Below are 13,773 nucleotides of genomic sequence, written 5' to 3' on the forward strand. Positions count from 1 at the left end.
CCCTGGGTCAGAGTCAGAGGGAGGCGTGAAGGCAGCTACACGGCTGACGGTGAAGACGGGAGGGGGGGCCTCCCGGAGGCTGGAGGAGGCAGGGAAACAGGTTCTCCCCAGAGAATTCCCCCCCAGAGGAGCGCAGCCCTGCCAGCACATGATTGCAGGGCTTCTGACCTCCTGCACTGAAAGATAACAAACCTGTGAGTGTGAGACCCCTCAGCTGGGCTCGGCAGCACTGGAAAGCGAATAACCCAGCGATACCCAGAGGCGGCGTGGAGCTCGCGAGCACTCCCCGCCCGGTGGCAGGAGGGCGCCTCGGGCTGATGGGACCGGCGCAGTTGCTCGTGGGCCCCGAGCATCAAAGACCCAGGCCGTCTGCACCCCTGCGGCGGCACGAGAGGAGGCACCGCGGTACTACTGAAGGGCACCCATCTGGAAAGCACCCGCACGCGGGCTTTTTGTGACTTCCTAATTTGGAAAAAAAAAATTCAAAAGTATAGGAAAGCTGCAAGAGGAGACAAAGGCTTTCTGCCTTCACTTGCCTAGGATTTGCCCAGCGTCCACTCTGCCTCAGCAGCCTGGCCGTTGTCTTTCCGAACCGTGAAACGTTGCTTCGTGGAGAAGTAGACACATTACCACCCAGTGTGTGCAGCAGGACACTAAAGTGACATAAACCTGCTAAGAACCACTCTTTTACGCAACCAACGTTCTTTAGGGGGCTGATAACCAGCCCTGCCCTGATAAGGCGGAAGCCGGGCAAATGTGCTCCAGCGGCGGCGGCGGCGGCCTCCAGCTCACCACTGACACACGGGGGCCGTGTGGCCGGCGGCGGCAGCCCCCAGATCTGGAGCAGGGACTTGTACTCCCACCCAGGGCCCCGGCTCGCATCCCGTCCCAGTCACCAGCCCTGTGACTCAGGAGGGAACAGGCCCCTCACTGACCCCCGTGTCTCACTATGAAGGTCCCTGCGCTGGGTGGATGCCATTCGGCCTCACTTGAACGTCACCCCGGAGCTAGAGCAACTGAAGGAGGGTCTTGGAGGGCTGGGCCAGGCGGTCCTCCCCGGGGCCCTGTAAGCCGAGGTCAGGAGCCAGCAGCCGGTTCCGAGCTTCCTCATCCACGTACCCGGCCCAGAAAACAGCAGGAGAGGCGGGAGCCTTCTGTCGGGAGGGCGGCCCTGTCAGGGCCTGTGCCTTGCCCTTTTCTTTCCTTTTTGGCCGCACCCATGGCATATGCAAGTTCCCAGGCCAGGGATTGAACCTGAGCTGCAGCTGCGACCTACGCCACGGCTGGGGCAAAGCCGGACCCTTAACCCGCTGCACCCCAGAGGAACTCCTCATTGTCCTGTGTAAGGGCAGCTTCTTTCTGGGTGGGTTTTCTTCACAATAGGTACCTGCTCACAGCCTTGATAACGAGCTGGTACTGGCTGCTCAGAGGAGCTATAGCCCTGACACAAGAGTGGAAGATGCGGGTGTGTGGAAAACGCACGGCCTCGGGGACAAGCCCCGGCAGGGGCTGGCTCTGTGCCTCGGCAGCTCGGTCCCTCCTGGGGGGCTCCCTTGTGGACTTGGGGACTGGAGCAGGTGCCTTTCTCGGGGGTCAGATCCAGGGACTCCTTTCAGGGTGTGGATCACAGAGGGGGTCTGGAAAGAAGATCCAATCCAGCCCCCGTGACCCGAAGCCACTCGAGCCTCCTATCTGCAAAGCTGTCTGGACCTTCTGGCTTCTGACTGCTGGTTAACTTGGCATATTTGCCCAGAGAATTTTTCTACACCAAATAATGCAGGGGCGGGCAGCTCCGTGGCCTCTCCTGGGTCTTGGCATCAAGTGCTAACAGTTTTGGAAAGCAAAGCGTCCTTGAGAAACGGAAACGTGCCACACCAGCAGTGAAAGGGCCACGCCCACACAGCCCCTCCCTCGGGACGCACTTGGGAGCCAAGGGGACCAGGCAGGGAAGGGACACAGGTCCCTTGCCAACGGGGGAGCCCAGCTCCCATTTCCCAGTTATCTCCCCAGTCGGAGCCCCAGGGGCCCACAAGCCTCGCACAGCAGTGTCTCTCCAGAGCCTGGACGGTTCTGGAAGTTCCCCGAAGGGGGCCTACCTGCTATCTCCTTTTCGAAAAAGGACAGGATCACCTTGCCATACTTGGACTTGTCCGCCACGGCCTCTTTGAGCAGCTGCCCACAGCAGACTGGAGGAGAGAGGAGCAGAAAGACGCCCGTTAAATTTTAAATAGAAGGAAGAATGAGGAGGGAAAAAAAAAAAAAAAAAAGAACCCCCAGCGCTGCCTGCTGGGGGAAAAAAAAAGGTCACTGAAAAAAATATAAAAGGGATTCTTCTGAGTGTCCAAGTGAAAGTAAGTATCAAAAAGGAATTGGAAATAAAAAGGAAGCCGAAAAGGAAGATGTGGAATGAAAAAGAATGCATTTGGCCAAGAGCATATTAAAACGGGACGGTGCAGAGATGCCATAACAAGGGATGTCACCACCGGAGAAGGCCCCGCAGGCCTCGGTGATGCTCGGAACCACTCAGCGAGGCCCGGGCGGGCGGGCGCGGGGGTTGGGGGGGGGTGAGCATGTGGGCGGAGAGCCTCTTGACCTGCGTGATGAGCCACGGCAGAGCCACGGCAAGCTGGTTGCCTCCAGGGCCCCGTGCGATGATGAGCCTATAGGACAACCGGGCTCCTTAACAAAGGGGCTCTCAGGTGCCTTCCTGTCACCAGCATCGCCAGGTCTCCCCACCCCAGCCGCGGCCAGCGCACCGGGGTGTCCGCTAACAAGTGTGGAAGTTAACAAACACAGCTGCCCTTTCCTTGGCTATGAAAACCTTAACCGCCAAAGCCAGAGGGGCCCCACCACATCCCATGAGTTAACTGCACAATCTTGCTTTTCTTTTTTCTTCCTTTCTTTTTTTTTTTTTTTTCTTCTGCTTTTTAGGGCCACTCCTGTGGCACATGGAGATTCCCAGGCTAGGGGTCCAATCGGAGCTGTAGCTGCCAGCCTACACCACAGCCACGGCAATGTCAGATCCGAGCCTGGTCTGCGACCTACACCACAGCTCATAGCAACGGATCCTTGACCTGCTGAGCGAGTAATGGCGGGGGTGGGCCCGGGGGGCTCTCAGGAATCTGTGTGAGGGCTCACCTGAGCCTTGGTCCTGCAAACCCGCAGGTGTGCAGGGCAGGACTCCACCAGGCCTGGGAAGTGGGGAGCTAAGCGGAGACCTGCACAAGGGGGGCAGGTGCCGGCATCTTCCCACGCTTCAGCTGTCGGGACATACGAGCCCTGGAGGAAGCACACACTGATCCTGCCGTCACAACAACTAAAAATAAGCCTCAAGGGCGTCAGGTCGACCCTCCCTGTGAATTAACTGTTAGAACTCAACCCTTCTTCACAGTGGTCTCAGAGCAGGTCCACGCAATCTAGACTCTCAAGCACGTGAGAACCGAAATGTCCAGCCTACAAGACGAAAAACTACTGGAGATGCAAAGACAAACAAAAAACACCAGGAAAATGTGACCCCTACAGAGAGAGAATCAGGCCATAGAATCAGACCAAGAGCTCACACAGACGTCAGAATCTGCACGTGAGAATGGTAACACAGGAGTTCCCGTCGTGGCACAGCAGAAACAAATCCAACTAGGAACCATGAGGTTATGGGTTCAACCCCTGGCCTCGCTCAGTGGGTTGGGGATCCGGCGTTGCCGTGAGCTGTGGTGTTGGTTGCAGACGTGGCTCAGATCCTGCATTGGCTGCGGCTGTGGCGTAGGCTCTGATTTGACCCCTAGCCTGGGAACCTCCATGTGTTGCAGGTGCAGCCTTGAGAAGACAAAAGACCAAAGACCAAAAAAAAAAAAAAAAAAAAAAAAAAAACCCAACCAAACAAACAATAAGACAGCTATTATGAATATTAAAATGAATGAAATGAATGAAGAGGAGTTCCTGTCATGGCTCAGTGGTTAACGAACCTGACTTAAAAAAAGACAAAAAAACGAAAAGAAAAAAAAAGAAGACGAGATGGGAAATCTCAGCAGAGAAGTGGAAACTATAAACATAAACCAGATAGAGTTTCTCTCTCTCTCTCTTTTTTTTTTTTTTTTTTTTTGTCTTTCTGCCTTTTCTAGGGCCGCTCCCGTGGCATATGGAGGTTCCCAAGCTAGGGGTCTAATCGGAGCTGTAGCCACCGGCCTACACCACAGCTCACGGCAACGCCGGATCCTTAACCCACTGAGCGAGGCCAGGGATCAAACCCACAACCTCATGGTTCCTAGTCAGATTAGTTTCTGCTGCGCCACGACGGGAACTCCCAGATGAACTTCTAGAACTGGAAAACACAGTATCCTAAACGAAAAACATTAGTGGGTCGGCTGCAGTCATTGACTCTGAAGACATGAAAACAGGCAACAGAAAGTATCTGAACTGAAGCAAAGAGAAGGTGGGGACAAAACAGGGAAAAAAAGAACAACGCCTCAGGGACTTGGAGAGCCATGGCCAACAGTTTAACAGGCGCCAAACTGGAGTTCAGGAAAGAGGAGGGGGAAGGTGGGGAGGTATTTGAGAAAGCAACGGGAGGAGAATCTCAAAATTTAATAAAAAAAAAAATCAAGCTACAGATCCAAGATTCTCTGATACTCAAGCACAATAAACACAAATGAAACCACATCTTGGTATATCATAGTTAAATGTCTGAAAACAAAAGAGAAAGAGGAAATATAAAAAGCAGCTAGGGGCGGGGGGCGGGGGGGCGGGGAGGAGGCTTTATATATAGGGGAACAAAGATCAAAATAACCGCTGAGTTCTCAGAAGCCATACAAGTCACAATACAACAGACTGACACCTTTAAAGGGCTAAGAGGGGAAAAAACTGTCAACATAGATTTCTATATGCAGCAAAAACATCCTTCAAGAGTGACGGTGAAATAAAGACATTTTCAGACAGATGAAAGCTGAATTTCACCAGCAGACTTGCTCTACAAGAAATGTTAAAGGCAGTTCTTTAGGCTGAAAGAAAAGGACATCAGATGGAAACTCAGATCTAAACAAAGGAGTGAAAAGTGTTGATACGGAGTTTATACAAAAGCCCTTCCCCCATTTCTTGACTTTAAAAAGATGACTGTTTAAAGCAAAAATAATTACAGCATTGTGTGGGGTTTACAACACACGCAGGAGTGAAATATATGCCAACAGCAGCACAAAGGGGCAGGACGAGGCAAAGGGAAGGGTGCGCTGTGACGAGGAGGTACAGTATTAACTCGAGAGAGACTGCGACGGGTAAAGGATGATGTTTAACCCCTAGAGCCATCACGAAAAAATCAAATAAAGAGCAAAGATAAATAGCCAACAAGGCAACAGAGGAAACACAATGGATTACTAAAAATATGCCACCAGGAGTTCCCATCATGGCTCAGTGGTTAATGAGCCCGACTAGCATCCAGGACGACACAGGTTTGATTCCTGGCCTTGCCCAGTGGGTTAAGGATCCAGCGTTGCCGTGAGCTGTGGTGTAGGTCACAGACGCGGCTCGGATCCTGCGTTGCTGTGGCTCTGGCGTAGGCCGGCGGCTACAGTTCCGATTCGACCCCTCATCTGGGACCCTCCATATGTTATAGAGGTGTGACCCTCAAAAAGACAGAGAAAAAAAATTTGTGACCAATCTACAAGTTGTCAGGAAAGGGGGGATAAAGAACAGATAATACAAATACAAGACAAAAAACCAGAGTGGTGGACTTGAAACCAACCACATAAAAATCACTTTAAGTGGAAATGGACTAAACACTTCAGTTAAAAGGCAGAAAATGTCAGAGTGAATTTTTTTTTTAAAGCAAGACGAGCAATTTTTTAAAAAGCAATTATATGTTATCCACGAGATACATATTTAGAATACAAGACACGAATGGTGGAAAAGAAAAAGGGTAGAGGGTTTACTTAGACGAAGTCGACTTCGGGGAAGCACGTATCCCTGGAGGGTAGAGGTGTACTTCCTGACGACGAAAGGACACCTCCGGCAAGAAGAGATACCAATCCCTCGTGTGTATGTGCTTCGTGACATAGCTTCACGCCACACGAAGCAAAGCCTGGCAGAGAAATGGACACATCCACAGAGCTGGAGATTGCAACGCCCCTCTCTGTCACCGAACTGAGCAGCAGACAGAAATCACTGAGGACACTGAAGAAATGAACGAGGCTGTCAAATCGTCTCCTCGTGGACCTTCTTAAGGCACCGGAGCCAACAGTGATGCCAAAATACACAGCCGCCCTGGGCACAAGGAATTGACAGACACACACAGCATGTGCTGGGCCGTAAAAATATCAGTACATGTCAAAGAATGGAAATCGTGTAGGGTACGTCTTTGACAGCCGCCCCCCAATAAAGTTAAACAAAAAAAAATATGGAAAATTCCCAAGTATTTGCAAATTAAGCAATACGCTTCTACATAATACATGGGTCCAGGAAAAAAAAAAAAAGAAAAAACCCACAAAGGATATCATAAAATATTTTGAACTGAATGATAAAACACAACACAGTAAAATTTTGTGAGAGGCAGCTAAAGAAGTTGATAGAGGAGTTCCCGTCGTGGCGCAGTGGTTAACGAATCCGACTAGGAACCATGAGGTTGCGGGTTCGGTCCCTGCCCTTGCTCAGTGGGTTAACGATCCGGCGTTGCCATGAGCTGTGGTGTAGGTTGCAGACACGGCTCGGATCCCACGTTGCTGTGGCTCTGGTGTAGGCCGGAGACTACAGCTCCGATTAGACCCCTAGCCTGGGAACCTCCATATGCCGCAGGAGCGGCCCAAGAAATAGCAACAACAACAAAAGACAAAAAGACAAAAAAAAAAAAAAAAAAAAAAAAAAGAAGTTGATAGAGAAAACTGTGTAACATTAAGTGTTTCTCCAGGGAAAGAATGGTTTAAAACCCCTGCTATAGCCCCCTGACCCCACGGTATCTTCTGAAGAAAAGAGAGAAGCGTTCTTTCCAGAGGCTCCCGGTCCTAAGGCTTTAGGCACAAGACCTGGGACGATTCGGGGATGAGCGTCACCGCACCTCACGCGCCCCCCCCAGCCCAGCAGGGCCCACCCCCCACCCCCCGAAGGTCTTCTCCTCTCTGTTCCACATTTTCCCCATCTGGGCACCAAAGAAGGTGCCCTGCACAGAGCGGGCACGCGGCGAGCACTGTTCATGGTATTTTAGTGAAATTCTTCCTGGTTGTTTCTGGTTCGAAAACTCACGCTCAAAGCAGGGAAAAAATCCACGTGTTCGTATAACACGCCATCTACAGGGATACCCAGGAGGGTATGTGGGTATCTTTCAGACTTTTTCTGAGCACAGAAAACATACTTTTGGAAGAAAAATGAGATCATTCCCCGAACACTGCGGAGTGACTTGCTTTGCACCCCACCTCATGTAACAACTCATCATGGACATTAGGCCACTTTACAGGCTTCTTTTTCTTTTTCTTTTCTTTTTTTTTTTTTTTTTTATCTCTTGATTCTCAGGCTAGGGGTCCAATCAAAGCTGCAGCCGCCAGCCTACGCTGCAGCTGCCAGCCTACACCACAGCCACGGCAACGCGGGATCTGAGCCGCATCTGCGACCTACACCACAGCTCAGGGCAACGTCAGATCCCTCACCCCCTGAGCGAGGCCAGAGGTCAAACCCGCGTCCTCAGGGATCTAGTCGGGTTCGTGAACCACTGAGCCACGACGGGAACGCCCACTGGTTTCGTTTTCATAGCTGCCCAAGGTTTACTGAACTAACCCTCTCACGCACAGTCTGGGACTGCCTCTACTTTTCGTGATGCGTCCTTCACATTTCTTGGCGAGGATGGGGATCGGTGGTGTTTCGGCACCAGTAAAACCCGAGGTGGGGATCCCGGACCCAGGAGCCGCACGGTGAGCGGGTCAATCAGCAGCGGCCTTTAGGTTTTGGAAGGCTGTGCCCGTTTATATTCTGGTCAATTATACGCAGGAGTCTTGCAATGAGCCTTGCTGGCGAGAATGTTGGGCTGTCTCTTTGGAGATGCGGCCAAGAGGTTCCTAGATGTGGAGATGAGAGTTCAGCCAGGGGGCCCCCGCGAGGGGAGGGCTGTGGGGGGCTGGGCAGGCAGTTCCCAGGGCAGTGGGTGCAGACAAGCCTCGGCAGAGAGACCTCCACGGATGGCTCAGGGCCTGCCTCTGCTGACCACAGAGCCCCTAAATAGAGTCCCTGAAATCTCAGGCTGTCTTACACTTCTCAAGAACATCTCTGAGAAAGGCGAACTCTCTGAGTCAGTCTCCAAATCCTCAGTTATTGAAAAGAGCCCTGAGATGGCTCTTCTGCTACAAAGCAAAACCCATGATGAGCTTTTTAGTTTCCTTTTGGGAAAACGTGTCATTTCATTTCTTTGTGATTGGTGCACAGAAAACAATTTAAATTTAAAAATACTTATTTATTTTTTCTGTCTCCTTAGGGCCGCACCTGTGGCATATGCCGGCTCCCAGGCCAGGGGTTGAATCAGAGCTGTAGCCGCCGGCCTACACCACAGCCACAGCAGCGCTAGATCCGAGCTACATCTGAGACCTACACCACAGCTCACGGCAACACCGGATCCTTAACCCACTGGGCGAGGCTTGGGATGGAACCTTGTCCTCGTGGATACTAGTCAGATTCATTTCCGTCGAGCCACAACAGGAACTCCAAAAAATACTTTTCTTGAATGAGAGTGTCTGCATAAGCAAACTTGGCACAGCGTCATTGATTTTGGTTGAGCCGAGCACTCCCTGTTACAGTCCTGCTGCTGTGCCTTTAAGCCCCTCGCTCTGCTATTAAGGCTCTTCTCACTGCAACCCTTCATAACAGTACGTGGAGGCACTTAAATCAACATGTGGGCGTGGCCACAAGTAGACTGCTGCTCATCCTTAACCACCGCTGGAAATTTCGTCTCATAAACTCCTAAGAGGTAACTCAGGATGCTGCTATGGTGCAGTGGGTTAAGGATCTGGCATTGGCACTACAGCGGCCTGGGTTGTTGCTGGGGCATGGGTTCAATCCCTGGCCCGGGAACTTGCCACAAGTGCAGTCCAAAAAAAAGGGTGGGGGAGTTCCTGTTGTGGCTCAGTGGAAGTGAATCTGACTAGCATCCATGAGGACACAGGTTCAATCCCTGGCCTCACTCAGTGGGTTAAGGATCTGGCATTGCCGTGAGCTATGGTGTAGTTCATAGATATGGCTCGGATCCAGTGTTGCTGTGGCTGTGGTGTAGGCTACAGCTCTGATTCAACCTCCAGCCTGGGAACCTCCATGTGCCGTGGGTGCAGCCCTAAAAAGACAAAAAAAAAAAAAAAAAAAAAAACACGGGGGAGGGGGGACTCAGAAGGAGAAGGAATTATCTGAAAAATTCCATTTAAAAAAACACATTGAGTGTTCCCGTCGTGGCGCAGTGGTTGACGAGTCCGACTAGGAACCATGGGGTTGCGGGTTCGATCCCTGCCCTTGCTCAGTGGGTTAACGATCCGGCGTTGCTGTGAGCTGTGGTGTAGGCTGGCGGCCGCAGCTGCGATTGGACCCCTAGCCTGGGAACCTCCATATGCCGAGGGAGCGGCCCAAGAAATGGCAAAAAAGACCAAGAAAATAAATAAATAAATAAACACATTGATACAAGCAAAAGCATTTTTTACCCTCAGGTGTCCAGACTATTTTTCCGTATCAATCAAATCAGGAAACCACTATTCAGATATTTACTAAACACTAATACAACGGTTGCTGCTTTTTCCATACTAGTAAGAATCACGCTCAGTTTCCTACCTTCAATGTATGGGTATGATTTTCATCACAGATTCTTGGCTAGAGATCTCAGAGGCTTTGGAATTTTAAGTCGGAGATCTAATGAAAAGCATTTTTATTCACAACTTGATTTTCTGGGACGATGTGTGTGTGTGTGTGTGTGTGTGTCAGAACACAGGTACACGCGTGGTGTGTATGTATGATGTGGGGGCATATTATGCGTATTTATATAGTTGAGGGTACAGGTTTCATGCTTCCTCAGTAAAGGAAGAGGAGGTTACTTAGGCTTCTGCAGCACTGGAAGTGGGGGTCAGTGCCGCTAACTCCCTGCAGCTCTGTGGGGCTGCCACGGCCGCCTCTCAGCCCTGCGGCCTCCTGAAACCAGACTGGCATCCAAGACCACCTGGGACCACCCCAGCAAAGACCTGGAGAACTGATTTCAATATGTTCTCTCCTCCTGGTAAAATATTTATTGAAAGTGTGCTGAGCGAGAAGTCTTCCTCTGGTTCAGAAATCGTTTGCCTGTAAACACACTGACCCGGGTGAGAGAAACCAAAAGAGACCGAGGAATAAACAAACAGCAGATCCACATTATGCAAAACGAACCAACAAACCAAACCCTGTGACTTTGCGGAGACGGCAGGGGCGGGAGCAAAACGCCCTGGGGCGGAGGACAGAAAGACCGCTGCTCCCAGGGACAGAAAAAATGACCACTGGAAACCAGAAAACGTTGCAGCTCGGGGGCTGCAGACCTGTCTTCGTTGGTTCATAGTTCTAGGGCAGTATTCTTTGCGAGGAAAAACCCTTACCCCTGCACAGGCGGATTAGCGGACGCTGTCTAGAGCAGGAACAAGAAAGAGAAGAGCTCTCCCGGCTCCTGGAAGGGCAGGGAGCAGGGGAGGATGCAGAAGCAGGGCGGCCGCCGGGCACTCACCGTTGACGAGGCCGTATTTCTGGGCCAGGAGGGCGGCCTGCAGACTCTTCCCGCTGCCCATGGGCCCGAGAAGCAGCACCCTCGGGGTGAAGGGGGCGTTAGAGCGATGGATGGTTTGGACATAGGTCAGAGCTGGAAAGCGAAGACGTGAGGCTGATTAACCAGGGGCCTAAGGAGGGAGCCGGCTTACAACACCTCTGCCTGGGCTCTCTGAACGGCAGTCACTTCTCGCTTCTTCGGCTCATGGAGACCCTCTGTGCGCCCGCCAAGCGGCCGCAGGGCGAAGCTGCAGGGGAAGGAGGTGCCCTTCAGGCCGGGGCACTGAGGCGGGAGGGGCCGTGAGATGCTGAAGCGACTCTGAGCAGAGCCCTGCCCTGGAACTCCTCTAAGACAGCTGCGTGTCCCCGTGGCCCTTGTCCCTCCCGGTCCAGGAGGGTGGGTGTGTTGCTGGGGGCTGGCCTCGGGACACAGGACACACGCTAAACACTGGGTCGGGATGAGTCCCAACGGACTCGGACTCGGCGCTGAGCCTCACCCTGAAGCCCCAGGACCAGGCCGACCTCCTAGAGTCGGCTTCGGGCTTTGATAAACATGTCAGGCCCCATGGGGGCCTGGCACGTGGGGACTTCTGAAGGACTCGGGAATTGGTGGAGAGTAATTTGCAGCCTCGCTCCAGTGACACCACCAACTTTGTTGCGAGTCTCCAAAGAGGCAGGGATCAAATAGGTCCTGGGAGTGGGCAGATGCAGCCGTGCCACCCTGGCCCCTGGTGCCCCTGACATTTGACGAACAAAGAAGTGGGGAGACGGGGTGAGGTGCCTGTGCCACGGGGGCGCTGGATGCCAAAAGCTCCTGCACATCAAACCAGGTCACCTCCCACCGAGCGTGGAGAGGGAGGGGGGCGTGAGAGCAGGGCGCTAAAGGGCAGCCACTCGCACTTGGGCGGGGGGAGCCCCCCGCCTGCTGAGGCCAAGGGCGGGTGCCCACTTCTCAGCTCCCGTCACATCAAAACAGGGTCTCCCTCCCCAGCTCCACCTCCTGCCAGGGACCCAGACCACCCGGCCCAAGGCCAGCCGTGGGAAGGACACCTTCCTGACCCCGGATGGATTCTGTCCTGGGCGAGGGGCAGTGCCGACTCGCCGCCTTTGGGAACCCCGTCACCCTGGAACCTGTGACAAGTGGGTAGAGTCTGCCAACCTCGCCCTCTGGACAGCTAGAGCACCTCCCTCTGGGGCCTCCACCACCAGGCACCAGTAGCACGCTCCCTAGTGACCACCACAAATGCCTCCAGACTTTGCCAGATGTCCCCAGGGGGCGGGGGCAGAATTGAGAACCACAGGGATATGTTCCCTGGGCAAATTCTGACCTCTCAAATCTTCGCGGCATTTTTTCACTGGAAGGGTCATTAATGATACTATGATTCTCCTCTTTTCATTTTTATTTTTATTTTTAGATTTTGGTTTTTCCTATGGCCAGATTTTAAGTATTACATTTTTTTTTTTTCCCAAGACATACAGCAGCTCGATGTGGGATCTCTGCTCCCCGAACCCGGGCTGCGGCATTGAGAGCACCGAGTCCCATCCACTAGGCCACCAGGGAAGGCCCGATTCCCCTTTTTCAGAACTAAAGGCACAGGTAAGTCACCTGTCTTCCAGGTTATGGACGAGAATCAGCATCACCCTGGCGAGCATACATTCCCAGGCTGAGCTAAACTACAGGCCTGATCTGATCTGATCCGTCCACGGGCCCACGAGAGATGTGTTTTGCTTGTCACCGTATTACAGAGAGTTGGCAGGGCTGGAACAACGCCCCCAGACCCACTGCCACAGCTAACTCTTTTCCTCAGTGAGACAGACCCTGAGGAAGAGATTCGAGCAAGGCTGTCTCCGTCTCCAGATCTTCCCGGATGCAGCCCATGCAAAGAGCTCAAGCACTGCAGGCAAAGCAGCCTGCTTACAAACGATGCTTAATTTACAGTAAATAACTAAGTTAATTAGAAGTAATGATCCCCCAGACGGTCTCAACATCTAATTATTCTTTTTAAAAATATGTGGTTGCTGGATGCGCTGCAGAGATATTAAAAAAATACAGAGAGAATTTTGCATTCCAGTTTTCAATTTATCTCCCTGCATTATTAATTAATAATAATTAATATTCAGACACTCACATTTTTATTTACAATTCCAGCCATGAATTCTTTATGAATGATCATATGAACTTTTAAATTTAATTAAGTAATTTGGAAGTAATTAATGTGTAAATTCTGAATCATGGCATAAGATAAACGCTGTGGTTGTTTATCTTCAGAGTGCAGTGTTTGCTAGTAAAGACCCTTCCGAGAGGCAAAAATCACTGGAAATTTATAAGGCATCCGTAAGCCTGGCCTTTCTCAAGCAGCAGCACTTTCCAGACGTCCCCCATTGTCCACTGACCGCTTTGGAGAGCGAGGCTGCCCGTCACTGGCTCTCGTAAAGCAAAGCCGATCTAGACGTCTGCTGGCAGGTGGGGGCCCGGGTGAGGGCAGGTCTCGGGAGCTCAGAAGCACCTCCCCACCAAAACCAAACTTCTCTTGACGGGATTTATGAGCGCATACAAACAAACGCAAGGCCCTGTAAACGCTCAGGTCTTACAATCCGTGCGGTGGTTTTTGGTTCTATCAGGTACCCAGCAGCATCGCACAGAAGAGGATCCGTGGGGATGGGGACAAATGGGGCTCGGCAAAGCCTCTGAAAAAGGATAATTTAGCTGCCTTGCGGTGGAATTACCCTCACTCTCCTTGCCTTTGGGGGCCGGACGCTGGGTCACGGCAGGAACGTCTGAGGTTTAGGAGCTGTTTCTCGGCACCAGCTACCGGGCTTGCGGCCTCAGACACCTGCTCGGCAGGATCTCGCCAGACCCTCACCTCCATCTGCGGGAAGGCAGGAGTTTCGTCCCCATTGTAGGGATGACATCACCGAGGCTCAGAGGGTGAAGAGAGTTGCCGAAGACTGCACAGCTGAGGTGTGCATGCAGGTCACCTGGCTCCGAAGTCACACCCACACCCCTCAACCTGCGTCAGCCCCTTTCTGGGAGGCCGCTGTGAACAT

The 13,773-nt window shown here is 52.2% G+C and overlaps 1 protein-coding gene across 13 annotated transcripts in view; it reads right to left on the reverse strand.

Moving 5' to 3' along the window:
- Positions 1 to 13,773, reverse strand: part of AK8 (adenylate kinase 8) — a 128,047-nt gene that overhangs the window by 71,575 nt on the left and 42,699 nt on the right. For 12 of the 13 annotated variants that reach the window (XR_014830010.1, XM_085000224.1, XM_085000216.1 and 9 more), the window contains 2 exons: positions 10,688 to 10,819; positions 2,097 to 2,186 (listed from right to left, as the gene is read on the reverse strand). Coding sequence is in view for 12 of the 13 variants with exons in the window: in XM_085000224.1 (XP_084856350.1) it covers positions 2,097 to 2,186; positions 10,688 to 10,819 (222 nt within the window). In the remaining variant the exon portion in view is untranslated. Of the gene's footprint in view, positions 1 to 2,096; positions 2,187 to 10,687; positions 10,820 to 12,110; positions 13,596 to 13,773 lie in introns of those variants that run through there. The other variant, XM_085000275.1, reaches the window with a different exon arrangement.

Source organism: Sus scrofa, chromosome 1 (assembly GCF_054392235.1).
Source record: "Sus scrofa isolate SSC_HxYL_T2T_F1_AM1 chromosome 1, Sscrofa_HxYL_maternal_Yorkshire_Landrace_v2.0, whole genome shotgun sequence".
In the NCBI taxonomy this organism is placed as follows: domain Eukaryota; kingdom Metazoa; phylum Chordata; class Mammalia; order Artiodactyla; family Suidae; genus Sus; species Sus scrofa.